Raw genomic sequence first — 16886 nt, 5'->3', positions numbered from 1 at the left:
GAATTATATATTCTTTCTGGTTTTTACAAAAGGTATCTGACTTTTATTTAATATAATTGAAATTTTGTACAACAACATTAAAAAGGAGTTTGTTGTTGATATCACATGACTATTGGGCTTCCAATGTTGTTGTTTGAGATTTGTTAAGTCATGTGACTATTAACGCAAATGGTGAATACCGGGTCAGGTTTCATCTGTGCCAAGTTTTGTCTAGTCTGTTAACAGATTAAAGAAATAACGTTTATAATACTTGCCATTTTTGAGAAAATAATTAATTTTCCTATCAATTTCATGCAGGTATAAGTCGATATAACATAGCTTAAATTTGCTAGGCCCACTGGCAAGCTTTCTTATGGTGGCAGCAGATTCCTATTTTTTTTATATGTAATTGCTCTGAACCCACACTCCATTCTAAATGTCCAAATGTGAAAATGGGGTTGGAGTATTCGAAGGAAACCCAGATTAGAAAAATTTAGAATCTCTGAGCTGAACTTTGGTTCGAAACTATTACTCAGTGACATGTAGCTTGAAGCATTGGTTTCTCTTAAATAGAATGCAGGAGAAATGGGAAATTGTTGTCCCTTTTATTATATATTAAAAAATGATAAGACCCTATGTATCAATACATACATACATACATTGAACTACAAGAAGGCAAGTTGATTTTACAGAAAATTCAGTCCTTGTTTATACAACAGTATATAATTTTGAAGGTGTTTTGTCAAAATTTAAATCAAACCTTTTGTAAATGTCTTTAATTGATGGAATTTTTAACCAAATCGTCTTAAGGAGTTTAGATTGGTTGAAAAATCTTGTTTGAGATTTTATTGGCACACATAAATTCAGGGTTAAACTTTTTTCGTTAGAAGAGAAGATTCTAATACTTTGCATTTATTGGGGGTTTTTTCATGCTGTGATAGGAAATGTTTACCTTGTATAACATGCACATATATTGCAGCTCTAGAATTCTTTGGAATTAAAGGTTTGAAAGGAAACAAAATAATTTGTGCTCATTATGTTGTTTCCATGTAGCAACATAATGCAGGTCAGCAAAGCAAAGTTAAAATTTGTATTCTGTACATTAAAATGGCTTTAAATACCATTTTATAGAAATATAGTCAGATTTGTCTTTTTTTACTCATTTTGTGGTTTTGTACATGATCATCTTTCCTGACATATGTTTTGGAGTCTTGAAGGAGAAGCATCTTCAGATTTGGAAAATGCATGTTTTATAATCCAAAATATTCTTTAATTCCATTCAGTAATGGTCATATGTTAACCTTGAAATAAACCTGGAAAAGATCTGGAAATTTATATTTAGAAAAGCGTGGGAACCATGTGTTCATAACGCCAAGTGAGCTTATGTTGGGACCTGCATCCATTGCACATTGTCCATCATGCATATGTCAACAGTTGCTATTTTAAACTACTTTTAAAAAACCAGTAGACCAGTTTTGACTAAATTTGGCAGAGATCATCTTGCCATTATGGGGTTTCAAACTTATACAAATGATGCAAGTTTGCCATCAAATATGGCTGCAATTACTAAACTAGAAAATGTTTCAACCTTGCTAAACTGAATAAAATTTGACCAGACTAAACAAAAAGTTTCCTGTCATGAAGACCTTTCAGTTTCGTACAGATGATATTAATCCACAATCAGGTATGGTCACTGTTACTAAAACTAGCAAAACGTTTCAGTGACTTTGTTCCCAAAACCACTTAACAGAATTGGATCATATTTATTGAAAGTACCTTGTCATGAAGACCTTTAAAAAATATACAAATGATACTGATTCATTTTAAAATATGGTCACTATTATTAAAAATTGGAATACCTTTAATCTCTTTTCCAAAACATTTGAAAGACAGCGTCCCGAGATGAAAATCTTTGAAGTTTGTGCATTAGATGCCAATCCACAATCAGTTATGGTACTGTTACTAAAAGTTGTTGTAGTTGTTGTTGTAGGGTTTAACGCCATTTTTCAGCACAATATTAATGGTGGAAGAAGAACCCAGGAAAACCCCATAAAGAACCACCAACCCATGATAAGCTACTGGCAAGCTTTCTCACATACCCACATTAGCTGAATATGAGGTTCAAACCCACGCAGACAGAGGTGAGATGGCAGTGATCCGTAACAAAGAGTACTTTAGACCACTCGGCCACTTGGGGCCCCGTTTCTTAAAGTAGAAAATCCTTTAAACAGCTTCTTCAAAATTCACTCAGCAGAATCTGATCAGATTTTACAGAAAGCATTCTGGAATGAAGGGCTTTTAAGTTTGTACAATTAATGGCAATCTGCCATCAAATGTCACTGGTCTTAACATTTTTTTTAAAAATGTCATAACTTCTGCAGCATGGCATAAGAGGCTTTTATAAAATTTACCATGTTTTAATTTGTATGCCTTGCAGATTTATACAGATGAATCTGTTCTGCAATCAAGTATGGCTGCTGTTACTGAAAGTAGAGAAACATTTACACAACTTTATAAACAAAATATGAACAAATTTTCACCAACTTTGACACCTGTCTTTCTCAAGTTTGGTGCATTATATTCCCGTTTCTGTCCATAGACATTTGCTTTGTAACAGTTGCAGTGATTTTCATGAAGCATTGCTTTGCCCAAGTATATATCACAGCTAAATGGAGAGTTGCATACTGAGGTACAGAAATTAGAGCATGGATATCAGTTTTCAGTAATGCTCAATAAATCCTGAAATCCCGGGTCACCATGACCAAGTTTTGGCATGTATTCCAAGTTCTTTAGTCATACTGTGGTGTACCATTTGCAGAGTTCTTGCTGAAAAATGCACCATGTTTTACTTACATTGTCAATGGCTACAGTGTATGTAGATCACTGAAATGTTGTTGTTGTAGGATTTAATGCCATTTTTTGGCACAAGATAGGCTATACATGGCAGCCAGTATTAAAGTATAGTCACTATTATTAAAAATTGGAATACCTTTAATCTCTTTTACAAAACTTTTGAAAGACAGCGTCCTGAGATGAAAATCTTTGAAGTTTGTACATTAGATACCAAAATCCACAATCAGTTATGGTATTGTTACTAAAAGTTGTTGTAGTTGTTGTTGAGGGGTTTAACGCCATTATTCAGCACAAGATAGGCTATACATGGCGGCCAATATTAATGGCGGAGGAAGAACCCGGGAAAACCCCAGAAAGAACAACCAACCCACGAGAAGCTACTGGCAAGCTTTCTCACATACCCACTTTGGCCGAACATAAGAATCAAACCAACGCAGATGGAAGTGAGATACCAGTGATCTGTAATGGTGAGCACTTTAGACCACTTGGCCATTTGGGGCCTCGATCACTGAAATGAAGTATCCACATTTGCTATTTCATGTTTTTAAAAGTAAAATATTTTGAAAAGCAATATTACAAGAATAAAAATATCTGCTATGCCATTTATATCATGAATAACAGAGTTGTCAAGTCACTTGTTCTGCACTTAAAGGTTTGATTCTAAGATCAGCACTAGCCAGCATTAGTGGCTTTGGAGAGGGGACAGGATCCTTATTTTCAGCTGTATACAAGACCAATACAAGTTGCTAAATGGACCAGCAGAGTCAGTACATTGTTGTAAATTATTGTACCATGAACATCAGGTCAGTAAAGTATAGATGTCTCAGGTCTGGTTATCTGCATTATCAGCCTTGCATGCACAAACATGTATTTATCAATATGTAACTTTTGACTTGTGCTGTGGATTTATTTATATAAAGCTTTTTAAGTTTTAGTGAAAAACTACATTTTAATTAGTATTTAAATTCATAGATTTAGAAACAAATCCTATTGTTTCCAAAAATAAATCATCATTTGTTGGGTCTTTAAATTCATGATTTACAACAACTATGAAATTCACAAAAATTGGTATTCCACCAAAATTATTGAAATTCATAATACAAGTCCATTTTAATTGTGGATTTTATAATTTTTCATTCAGATTGTAGATGAAGATGAGAAGAAATTCACTAAAGCAGATGTAGATAATGATGGATACCTGAACAAAGGAGAGTATATTGCTTTTTACCACCCATATGCATATGAACACATGCATGACATTGAGTTGTCTCGAACATTGCGAGATAATGATAAAGATGGCGATGGATTTATCTCTAAGAAAGAATTTCTTGGAGAAGGTTGGTATTGAGTATAAATTTTGTCATGTGCAATGCATTCCATAAGCATTATTGTTGCATCTGTTTGATGGGTGGGTGGGTTCAGCTTAAGTACTACAAGGCTAGAAAAGTAAGGCAACAGTGACCTACTTTTCATTCCCCAGTGATTAAAAGTTTGCATTCAGTTAATTTCTCTGACATTGTTTCATGAACATTCATTTAATCGGTGTCTAAGGTTCATGCAGTTAAAGTTGGTCAAATTGTCCCTCTTGTCTTGTTCTTTCTTCTATGTCCAAATTTGTAATTAGGCATGGATTGATGTTGGTGGATGTTGTATATTCTAGAATGACTAATGCTGACATGCTGTTTGCAGTATGCACTAAGTATAAAATGCTCCTCCTTGCTTTCTGTGTTTCACAAAGTCAGACTCCATTAACAAGATGTTCTGAAATTAATTTTGTTGAGATTTGCTCAATTGCAGATGGCTTATCATTGCATAAATAATGGTTGTTGTTTTTTATTGACATTTTACCTTAAAAAAACGAACCACAACCTGACAGTGACACTGCTCATATCTTCATTCCAAAATAATCATGCTTTGCATTTCACCTATGTAATAAAATTCAACTTCAGTGAAACTCCGTGACTGTTCACAAACTAGTAAATAATCTTTTATTAAAGAAAGTAGAAACATTCTCATTCAAGGCAGCAAAGTGTTAATTTACAGTTCAAAGTTCTGTTTCTCTGAAACCCATCTCTGTTATCTTTAAGTCTGTTCTTGATGTTTGGTTCTCGAAAACTACACAGCAGAATTTAACCTAATTTGACAACAACCACTCAAAATAGGATTTTAGTTTTGTACAAATAATGCTGATTTACTCTCATATGTGGCTAACATCACTAAAAAATTTTAAAATATTAATTATAAGGTCTGTATTAGGTAATGAAGGATTATATTGTATTGTGAAAGGAATTATATTTTTCTCTATTTTACATTTTGCTGTGTTTAAAGCATCATGTTGAGTAAGATTACAGGCTTTGTTCAGCGCAGAATCAATTATATGTGTAGGATAACTTCTATTTTGGAAATATGTTTGCAAAATATTCAACGAATTTTGTAATTGACAATCATCTGAAAAAATATGTCTGTATCTTTTGGCCTGGCTATATGGTATACCATTTTCACAGGACATGGGATGAAATGAAAAATATTCTGCATATTGGTGGATATTAGTTTCCTTGATATGAATATTTGTAGAGATAGTGTTATCAATATTTTTTTTATTACATTTACATCTAAAAATGAAACAGGTGCACTAGATGCAGTATAAGTATGTTTAATCATCAGGTGAAAATGATTTAGGCAATCAATGCATTTTTTCAGTTCTTCATTTGAATGGTTCCAGGTCATAAATGTCATCTAAAAATCTAAACCAAACAGATGGATTAAACTTTTAGTTTTGAAGAAAATTGTTTTCTAATTTACCCATGAAAAGGGAAGCGTATGAAGGAGACATAGGACTACCCATTGTCATACCCATTACATGGATGTAATTCATATTATTAAATTGAAAATAATTATTTTACAAGATAAGTTTTATTATTTTACAGTTATCTTCACTAGAGAGTGCTATTATTAGGATTGTTATCAAGCAAATATTTACACGCTTCAGTACCATCTGCATGCGGAATGTTGGTATATAGTTATGTTACATCTAATGATACCAGGATTGAGTTATCAGATAGCTGTGGAATAGACTTCAACTTTTGTAATGAAATCAGTAGTATCTTTAATGTATGAAGGAAGTGATTTCATTAAAGGTAATAAAGCACTATCAATAAATTTGGATAGGTTTTCAGTATATGAATTATAACCTGATATAATGGGTCGTCCTGGATAATTGAAAGGTAAATTATGGTCAGGATTTTTACGAGTTTTGGGTAATATGTAGAATTGAGGTGTATTTATGTTAAGAGGGAAAGTATCAAATTCCTCATATATGGAATTATTAGTTTTGGTAATCTCATTAATGCATGTTGAAATTTTCGATTTAATTTCTATTGATGGGTCTTCGTTAATATGTCTAGTATTTTTCGTCATTTAATTGACGTTCAACTTCTTTAACATAATCTTCTTGATTAATAATAATAATAGTGTTTATCAGCCTTTCTAATCACTATACTGTTGTCATGCATTAGGTTGTATAAAGACTTAATTTCATCCTTAGAAATATTACTATTATTGTGCTTTTGATGATTACTAATTAATATCTCTTTTGTGATCACATCAATATAAAAATCTAAATAGGAATCACATCCATTAGGTGGTGTAAAAGATAATTTATTTGTGTTAAAATAACCCATTTTTTTAGAATTGTTGTTTGCTTTATCATAAAAAAATTCTTTTAATTTTATGCTTCTAGAAAAATTAAAAATTTCTTCAACGAATTTTATTGTGATATTTCGGTTTGGGATTTTTTTTTAGCCCTAACAGTATATAGTCATTATCAGTTAATCTTCTACGTGAGAGGTTTAACACTGTTTCTTTTCCTCTCATAATTTGTTTTCTTCGCTTTTTTCGTTCTTTCCATTCTCTTCTACTTTTGAATCTGTGGAACCTCCTATTCTTTTGTCTTGTGATGTCATCTCTATTAGTCCTTGTAAAATCTTTACCAAGTTTGTCAATGTCTTTCTCATGGTCACTGTTTCTGATTCCCCCCATTTTACGGCTTCCGTATATGTCTTTGTTGTGCCCTGGGGAGTCAAGTTTTTTTGCTGTTCATCATGTTGATTCTTGTTTGAATTTACAAATTCCTATTTATGTTGACTGTTTGGTTTACTGATGATTTGGGAGGTGCTATATGTGTATTACTGTTTCTTGCAGTAGTTTCTCTGGGTTTTGAATACTTCCTTTCTTGCCATTCCTTACTCTGTTGTTGTGATGATTTGATGCTTTTTCAGTTGTTTATGGATTATATGCTGTTCTCCAATTTTTCAACTTGTTTACTTTTTTCTTCCTTACTTATTTGTAAATTGTTCAGTTTTTCATTCTGCTTCAGAAGTATATTATTTTTCGTTGATTCTGTTTTCTGATAAACTTCTTTATCGAAACTGAAAAGGCTTTGCCCATCTAGTTTCTTGTTCATTTCATCCCTAATGTTTTCCATCTGTTTTCATATGTTTAGTGATATTTTTTGTTGTTCTTCTGCTAATCTCTTGCATATGTTCAGCAAGACTTTATGTAACAGAATGTCGATAGAATTTTGGAATTCTACATTTCTGCTTCCTATGTATATTTTTAGTTTTAGTCGCAAACCTCATGGAACGATCCCCTCCTCAACACATTTGTTCAAGAAACTGCTGTGAAGGCTGCTTTTCATTTGTTTTTCAGATAGATTTAGTGTTTCAAAGATGTTGTTACTCTCGGTGGATCGTAATTTGATGCCATTATGTTGTTGAAAAATTTCAGAATTGGAATAAGAAAAACAACACAAACACTGAAAATTCTGTGCAGCTAGTTTCGCATTTAATGTATGCTTCTTCAGGCACAAAATGTTTTGAAAGAAATGGATGACATCTTTTTATTTTACAATAACAATTACATCATTACATAACGTCATAAATGATATGGATCATCATAACAATTTTATATATATATATATATATATATATATATATATATATATATATATATATATATATATATATATATATGACAGGATCTAAAAGATAGATGAGTTTCTGATAAAACCTGAATCAGTAAAATAATAAAATAAAATAGAAACAAACAGTCATCCATATAATTATATTGTTATAAATAATAATGAATTAAATAGACAGAAAATAAAAAAAGATGATTTTCGTCATAACAGACACCGTGCTCTCAATGTGCAAACATAAGAGAAAGTACTTTTTTCAGTAGCGCCGATACAGAAGAGGTATTTTCTCTATGTTATAACACTAACTGCATACTAACTGGTGTGATATATTTGATAACCTGTAAAAAGTGTAGCATGCAGTATGTTGGACAAACACTTTAACAGGTTTCTAAGAGAATGAATAATCATCGCTTTCATATAAAAAAAATTTTATAGAGATCCTCAGTTTTCCTCTAGTATTTCAACATGCTTTAACACCAGTAATCACTCTCTACTTAGTTTTCTTTCATGCCAATAGATATTGTGCATGGTGACATGAGTAGACTCAGAAAAAAATCTTATTGGATTCATAAGTTAGATACTTTGTATCCTAATGGCCTTAACCCATTACCTCATGCAAGCGTCTTTGGACGCCTCTACTCCATTCGCATGGAAGTGCTTTTTGATGCCTCTACTCCATCCGCATGGAAGCGCCTTTTGATGCCTGCTGTAAACATCAGCCATTTTGAGCTGGTTTTCATAGCGCCACCTTCGGAGAAACCCCCCCCATTAGATACTACATTCATTTCTGCAAATGACAATTACGTCAGATTACGTGGTCACTATTTATGCACTGGTCGAATCTGCTATTTAAAGTAACTGGGTCGTAATCTCCACTCTCCAAAATGGCGGTCACGGATTTCATTCAGTATGTACGAAGTTTTCACAATTAGAATCACAACCATGAAAGATTCAATAACTTGGGTAAAGGCTCTGATATTGATGTAGGCAGCAATTAGTTTTTTTTATAATTATCAAATTCAGTGACTTAGTGATGTAGACGCCGACGAAAACTTTGTACATTTTGAGTATCGGAAATGGCAGCTACGGTTGGTCACGCGGCATCACTGACAAGACGGTAAACGAGTTCTCTCTCAATTTTAAAGCACATACAAAATTCTTCCGTGAAAAATAATTACACAGCTATAATAATCGGACTTTACTCTTAAATTTTTCCACATACAATAGATGTGTACCAAAAATGTAAAATGGTTCAAATTGCTGTTGAATGTAACATACACTACATTGCTTAACAGTTCACAGGAAGGCCTATGCATATGCTGTCAACTAGGTAACAGGTGTTCTATTTATAGCATGCTGCACTTTGTCACTATGCTGTATGAGGTAAAGGGTTAATACCAATGCATTATATAAAATTGTATAATTTTTTTTACATTGATAAATTGTATATCCTTTGTAACAATATAATTATATGTATAACTGTTTGCCTCTAGTTTTTTTGTGTTGTGTTTCTCGAATTACTTTCAATTATTAGACTTTAAGAATATTTACATTTGCTAAAAGATCGAAAATACCATATTGCCATTTTATTTTTAAAAACTTACTAATTGTTGGTGAAAAAATACAATGATTGATGCCTAGCTCTCTTATTGTCATTACAGTATATATGGTGTTTATTAACAACTGGAGATCATTTGTCCTTACAATATCTGCTGTATGGACAATGGTCTCGATAGCACATTGACAGATTTTAATTTCCCTAAAGAGAGCCTCATTTCCTTACTGGCAGCCTCACTGATTTTACCTCTTCTGTTGAATCTTGCCCTCTATCTGGTTTCAACTGGAATAACCAAAGCTCTACACATATTTAATTAGCATGTATACTAAATAACACTGCATAGCCATGTGCTTGTTGTGACAATGTATATCATAATTAAAACCGGAATGATTGTTGTTGTTGTTGTAGGGTTTAACGCCATTTTTCAGCACACAATAGGCTATACATGACGGCCAGTATTAATGGTGGAGGAAGAACCCGGGAAAACCCCAGAAAGAACCACCGACCCACAAGAAGCTACTGGCAAGCTTTCTCACATACCCACATTGGCTGAATCCAAGACTCGAACCCATGCAGACAGAGGTGAGATTGCAGTGATCCGTTAACGGAGAGCGCTTTAGACTACTCGGCCATTCGGGGCCCCAAAACCGGAATGAATTGTTGATTTAGAAATGTTAATTGATAATGGAATTTAGTAGTTTCTTAATACAAGAGGATTATCACAATTGTCAGGTAACTGAAAATAGTCTTTTTTTTTCTTTGCAAAAGGTACAAATAAAAACCACCATGAATACGGTCTTGTACAGTGACAAAATTTTGTTTCATCTCTCTCTCTGTGACACATATGCTTGCGAGCATTAACTAAAATGTGTTGTCAAGTTCTTTATTTTTTGTATTGCAATTTGATAATTAGGTTATTGTTGCTGTAAGAATAAAAGTTGCACTTAATTTCTTGACAACGTGGACTCGTATCATTGCATAAAATTTACCAATGCATAAAATTTACTAATACATAAAAAACATAATACATGTTCAAACCATCTTTATCATTTTGCCAACATTACACACCATTACACACCATAACAGCTACAAAGAAGTATGCTCTAAATGCAGACAAGCTTAAACACTGAGACATCCTCTCTCTCATTCACTAATAACAACACAAATCTTTCTGAGTACTTTTATTTTTATTGTAATTGGATTCTTGAGTTGAGAGCAGAATGAGAAAATATATATTTATTATGTATGTTTGTACCATTAGGTTTTCAAGTAGCGTGTGTTCCGTAGAACTTGTTCGGGTACAATCCCTATATTTCTCTTACACAATCAGTACCACAAAATGATAATTATTTATTTTACATATAATTTTTCATACACTGAAATTAATAATTATTTTTTCATGTATGAAAAATTACATGAAATATGGTATACTCATTTAAAGAGGTAAAGACCTTAGCTGGAACTTCTTCTTGGAATGCATCCCAGGGCATATAGGTTGCCTTCACAACACACAGAAAGGTGCATTGGAAAATTTTTGCATATATCCCCCACCCCCACCCCCGAATCCAAAAAGGCATAATGTTGGCTAAACATTGGGAAATTTTCAAACTGTGAAATTATACCACCTCATCAGAAATATTGGCTTTTAGTCAAAGTCAGTAATGAAAATAAATTACTGACTGTCCACACCATGTCTGAAAGGATTAATTACCAATTATTGCTTCAATCGCACATTTTCTACTGAGCAATCTGGATGGACTTTCTTGATGACAAGTTGTCATATCTATCTCATCTTCAAAATTGATTTGTCATATATTGTATATCATTGCTTCTCAGCTAAATCTGTTTTCCATAGTACTTACAATGCATGAGAGATAGTAAAATTTAAATCTTATTGCCTGGTTAACATTATGAATTCTTTTTCTTTTCTCTCTTAAAATCATCTTATATTGTGGAGCAAACTATTATGAATATTGGATAAAACTGATAGAGTAATAAACAAAATTTTGAATGACTTCCAAAAGATTGTTTCCATTTATGATGATGTTTTGGTGAGTAATAAATCATAAGAAAGACTAACAGAATCAGTCCATTTAGTCCAAACATCTGACCACTAGTTTGTTTTCTGCACATTATAATAATGTAGCATTCACACATTAGGTTACATGCATTTCCTTTTTTTTGTAGGACATCACGATAGAGAATGGGAGATTGTAGAAGAAGAAAGATTTAAAGACTATGACATAAATAAGGATAATTTGCTAAATTATGATGAAATCCGTCCATGGGTTCTACAGGACAATACAGAGGTAGCCAGTGATGAGGCAGAGCACCTTATGCGTGCAGCTGATACTAACAAAGACTCAAAGCTCAGTATTGATGAGATTGTTGACCACCATGAAGATTTTGTTGGTAGCCAAGCTACAGATTATGGAAGACATTTGCATAAATTCCAAGATGAGCTTTAAGTGTGCTTTTTAAAATGGACTTTCATGGTGTTTTATTGCTATGAACATACAAACAGTCACAATCAAACTTGCCTTTTGTAAATAAGAAGATGCTTAGACAACAGGATGGCAATCAAATTATCCAGAATAAATTTTAAAACAAATCAGTACTGAGTTTAAGAACAAAAAGTTTTAAAAGTTTTTACCCAGATTAGGTTGATTTGTAGTACTGAAAATTGAGTACTAAATCTCAGTGTCACTTTGCTGTCAATCATGATAATAGATAGGAAAATGTGTGTTCTGATATTAAAAAAGTACTGTTCTGTCTTTATAATGATAAGAAGCAATGTATGTTTGGATGAATTAGCCCTTTCATGACCATACCACATGCATCATTAAAATGTTGAAAGGTGAATGAATTTTATTGATATACAGCTCTCACATATGTAATGTTAATATTTACATTGCCTACCTAAAGGAATCTTTATAATGCAGAGCAAATAGGTCCATTGTACTCTTTATACAAGTCTTGTTTTAAGAATAAACCTTTATTTAGTCAAACCTGTAAACATCAGCCAATCATGGGAAAAGGCAAAACTGCTTGTTGTACATGGGTTCGCAGTTCAAAAAAAGTTTTTAGAACAAATGTCGTTTATTGAATACCATATTATTTCATTAACAAGATTGTTTTATATGTACTATTAAATAAATTGATAAAATAGGAATATATGTTGCTATCTTCTAAATTTATGTTTTACAAGATTATTGTATCCTGCTCAGTTAATCCATCCTAGAAAACAAATCATGACCGACTTAAAACATCTCTGATCTTAGTTTGTTTTGGGACCATTACAGAATGCTCATTTAACTACTAATTGACAGCTTATGTGTGACTGAAACAATTCACTGACTTTTTGGTCAGTCAGCTTGTATAAATTGGGCATGTAAACAGCTGTTCATGCTAAAACAAAAAAAAAACCTGAGATCAAGAGACAGCTGGCATATGTGAGGGGCCTGTGATAAATAGGGAGTAAAAAGAAGCCATATATAACTTGTTTTATGCCTCATGAACTGAAACTATGCCTGTCTTTACAGACAAGTTTTAAATACTGGATAACCCCTGACCCTAATGAAATGAGAGGTAACTTGTATATCTTCTCAAAGATGAAATTTTCTCATCAGGGACATCTAAGATAGCTTTTACTTCACAGGCAAAAAAAGATATAAAACTATATCTGACACACTTGCACAAAAAAACTTCATTTCTCTTGCAATAACATGACTGCTTTTCCTACCACCAAGTGAATGCTTTCACCCTCTCCTGTAAGGATACAAACACTTTGATTTGGAACCCAACATACTGAAACTTTTCAGTTAGACTGACAGTGTGACTGGAGTAAAGCAACTACAAGCAAGATATAAAAATGTTTACACATCAGTTCACATGATAAGACTTTACATAAACAATGCCTTGCTCATGAAGCAAAAGTTTAATTTGCATACTGAGAGCAGTCACTGTTGATAAGCTTCAGTGAAAAAACAACTGTTGTTTAGGAAACACGTGGCTACTAATTGCAAAAGGCAGGTGATAGTTGCACACATGGCATTTATACTGGAAACTTGCCAGGGAAAATTAGAATGAGCATTGTGACTATGTGACAGGTGACTGTCAGAACAGGTTTCATTTGACTATTTAGTAATGCAGAGAACACCAATGATCTTTGGGGTATATAAATTGTTGTTTTCTTTTTTAATTTTGATTATGTATACATAGAAATACTATTTCTGAGTCATTCCAAAGAATCGAGAAAACTAATTTTCAACTGAAGCTTTCATATATGTGCTAGTGCAACAGTCCTTAGGTTCAGTATGACTCTTACTGTGAGTTTCATGTTCATTGTTTTATGAAAATATTTAGGGTATCTGACAATTGTTTGTCATTCTACATTGAAATCCATTAGATATTGAGAATCAGTGTGCAGTTAGAATGTATTATTCTACTGTATATCTTTATTCATTTCAAAGTTTAAACATTTTCTGGAATGTGAAATACATGGTACAGAATTTGATGTAATAAATTCATTTTACAAAAAGTTCTTAGTTATTGTAAGCTGCCCATGTTATATAATTTTGAAACATCAGATTATGGGCAGTATATTTCCATACAAATATAGTTCCTCATGTGTACCGTGTAAAATATTTGCTGTTTTTGTTCTGAAAAAGATGTAATCTAAACCACCAATGTGATCTTTGTCCTAATTTTTTGTGATATTACATATCCAACTGATATTGTAGTTATTTGATAACAGAAGCAGTCCTACTTAGTATATTAAACATTAAGCTCAGTATGTAAAAACTTATTTGATTGGAGACAACACCATTTTTGCTTTTTCATTGAAGATTATGAAACACATTAGAGGACTCTTCAAATGATTAGTCATTAGCTTGAGAGATTTAATGACAATGCTTTTACATCCTTGTTCAGCAGTTTTATTGGGTTAATAGTCTTACTTTGGGAAATTTGAATTTTGTTGTCCTTGTTACATATACGTAGCAAAACATTATTTCCCCAACTGACAAGTGGAAGTACATGCTCTCTCATAACAGCGCAGAATACATGTAATGTAAGCTGGGATATTTTTATCACCTTTTAATTGTTTCAGAAAAGCCATTAACATTCACTTTACTTATTTAGAACAAATGTGATGTCAGACCCACTCATGGACTGGAAGCAGTGGGGTATATGTTACATCTATCTAGTAATTTGCCCTCACAAAGATGTATTTACTCTTATTTATTGCATATGACAACATTTTCCTAACATACTGTTATGAAATGATTCTCAATATCAAAAGTTTTAATTAAACTTTAAATCTAATGGCAAACAGTGGACACAAATGGAAACTGGTTATCCATTATGAACAGAGGCCAGAAAATCTTGTGTTCTTGAAAATCAGTTGTAACACCCAAACTATTTCTGCATGAATGTAAAACAGAATACTATGTAAATTAATAATTATTCACAAATTTAAAGCTATATATTTATACTGTCTTTACTGAGCAAACATTCCATACACAGATGGTTGTCTACATAGATGTAGCTGTAGTGAGAAAAGAGGCATACGTTCGTTTCAGATGCCAATTGAGAAAAAGACCTGCTTTGCATTATGTCAGACTGTGGTAAATGGTAACATGTAGAGATGTAAAAGAAACACTGCTTGATATAAATAGTTATTTTTACTTTTGCTGCCAATATTTAAAAGGAATCTGAGATGTAACATTCTGGCACCAAATCGAGTTACAGAATTCAGAAAACTGATGAGAATTCTATTGGTGCTACCTTATTTACTATATATATTGGGACATGATAAAATAATTCCTTTTTTTTGGGATTCTTATAAGTGTGCATATTTTTTATTTTTAATATACAAAGTCAGCTCACATAGCGAAGCCAAGTTGGTTCCTTTTTACTGGTATTCACAGGAATTTTGAAAATAAATTGAAACAATGGAATTTTTTTAAAAGTGACACAATATAGTGCTTCGTGCACAGACATCAATGACCCAGTGTCGCCCTGAAGATTTGGAGAAAATAAAATCATTCGATGAATTTGTAAAGGCCAGAAGAGAAGATGATTTTGCCAATATGATCATTAACAACGTTGAAATTCCAGTGTACTTTGATCTCATTCCTGGACAGACTGTCAATAAGATGGCAGTTAAAAGGGAGAATTAGCATGACTGGTGCAGATTTTTATATAAAAATATGACTTTAGTCCTTGCAATTTCCACTTCAGGAGATTTGTTGCCCACCATAATAATTTTTCATGGTTTGAGAAAGCTAAAAAATATTCATGCACTGAAAGGATGGAACATACATGTGCAGGACAAGGGTTTGGCTGATGAGATGCTGCTGCAAAGAATTAAAGAGTAGTTTTATATTCTTCTGAAATAAAATTTAAGTTGGAGTGCATTTTCCAACATGTAATTTTCGAACGGTGTCCCACAACTAATGTCTCAAGAAAAACGATGTGTCCCAGAACATACAGTGCACAAAAAAATTACTTTAAAAATTAATATCTGGTGTCCCAACAAATAGGGTGTTACAACTATCAGGAACTTAACGAGACTGGTATAAAATTGATCTAATTTTAGGATGTAACACTCACCACATAAATGAAATGTCCAGACAAGGTTAAAAATGATATGATAAATATTTCAACCTGAGGATCTGATTGATTTCAACTATTACAACTATGCATTCTCAATAATAAATAATTCCAATGATACTATCTGAATGAACAACTGTAGTAGTTAATCATGACACCCTTATTGTGAACATGATAAAACATGGAAATGTTCCTGACAATTTGTTTGAAAATGCATTTTTAAATTTAGTTTACTTATGATGAGTTTAAGAGATCTATGCCATCTTTGTATTGTTGACTGTAAATGACATGAGCACCAGCATTAAGTTTTGTTGACTAATTATTCTGAAAATACATTTTTAGATCTAACACTTATTTTACAACGTAAAATTCTGCACCACTTACATGGACATGTTTTATTTTACTGGGTAAATACTGGATGCTAAAATTGTTGTTCCCAAATACTCCTAAGATTTTGACTGTTCAGATGATGAAACACAATAGTAACAGAGTTTTGCAATTTCTTTACTTGCATGCATATTCATACTCTATCAATTTTTGCACTGCCATCTCACCTCTGTCTGCGGCGGTTCGAGTCTAAGATTCAGCCAATGTGGGCATGTGAGAAAGCTTGCCAGTAGCTTCTCGTGGGTCGGTGGTTCTTTCCGGGGTTTTCCGGGTTCTTCCTCCACCATTAATACTGGCCGCCATGTATAGCCTATCGTGCTGAAAAATGGCGTTAAACCCCACAACAACAACAACAACAACTATCAATTTTTGTGAGGTAGAAGTCACCTGGTCGGAAGGCCAAGTCAGCTTATTGTATTGTTATAAAATTATGTCCTTTGTGCATTGTTGTTAATTGATATGTTAACCTCTTCACAAAAAGCACTAAACCAATTTGAACCAAACCTGAGACAGAATCAT

The 16886-nt window shown here is 32.8% G+C and overlaps 1 protein-coding gene across 1 annotated transcript in view; it reads left to right on the top strand.

Moving 5' to 3' along the window:
* Nucleotides 1-13905, top strand: part of LOC149807327 (reticulocalbin-2-like) — a 35032-nt gene extending 21127 nt beyond the window's left edge. Inside the window, exons 5-6 of the mRNA XM_089965387.1 lie at nt 3974-4169; nt 11553-13905. Coding sequence (XP_089821513.1) covers nt 3974-4169; nt 11553-11833 — 477 coding nt within the window. The 3' untranslated portion in view covers nt 11834-13905. The remainder of the gene's footprint in view (nt 1-3973; nt 4170-11552) is intronic.
* Nucleotides 13906-16886: the final 2981 nt, after the last annotated feature.

The sequence above is a fragment of the Sinohyriopsis cumingii genome, chromosome 1, assembly GCF_028554795.1.
Source record: "Sinohyriopsis cumingii isolate HCF-2022 chromosome 1, ASM2855479v2, whole genome shotgun sequence".
NCBI lineage: Eukaryota > Metazoa > Mollusca > Bivalvia > Unionida > Unionidae > Sinohyriopsis > Sinohyriopsis cumingii.
This window is presented reverse-complemented; position numbering and strand designations above follow the sequence as displayed.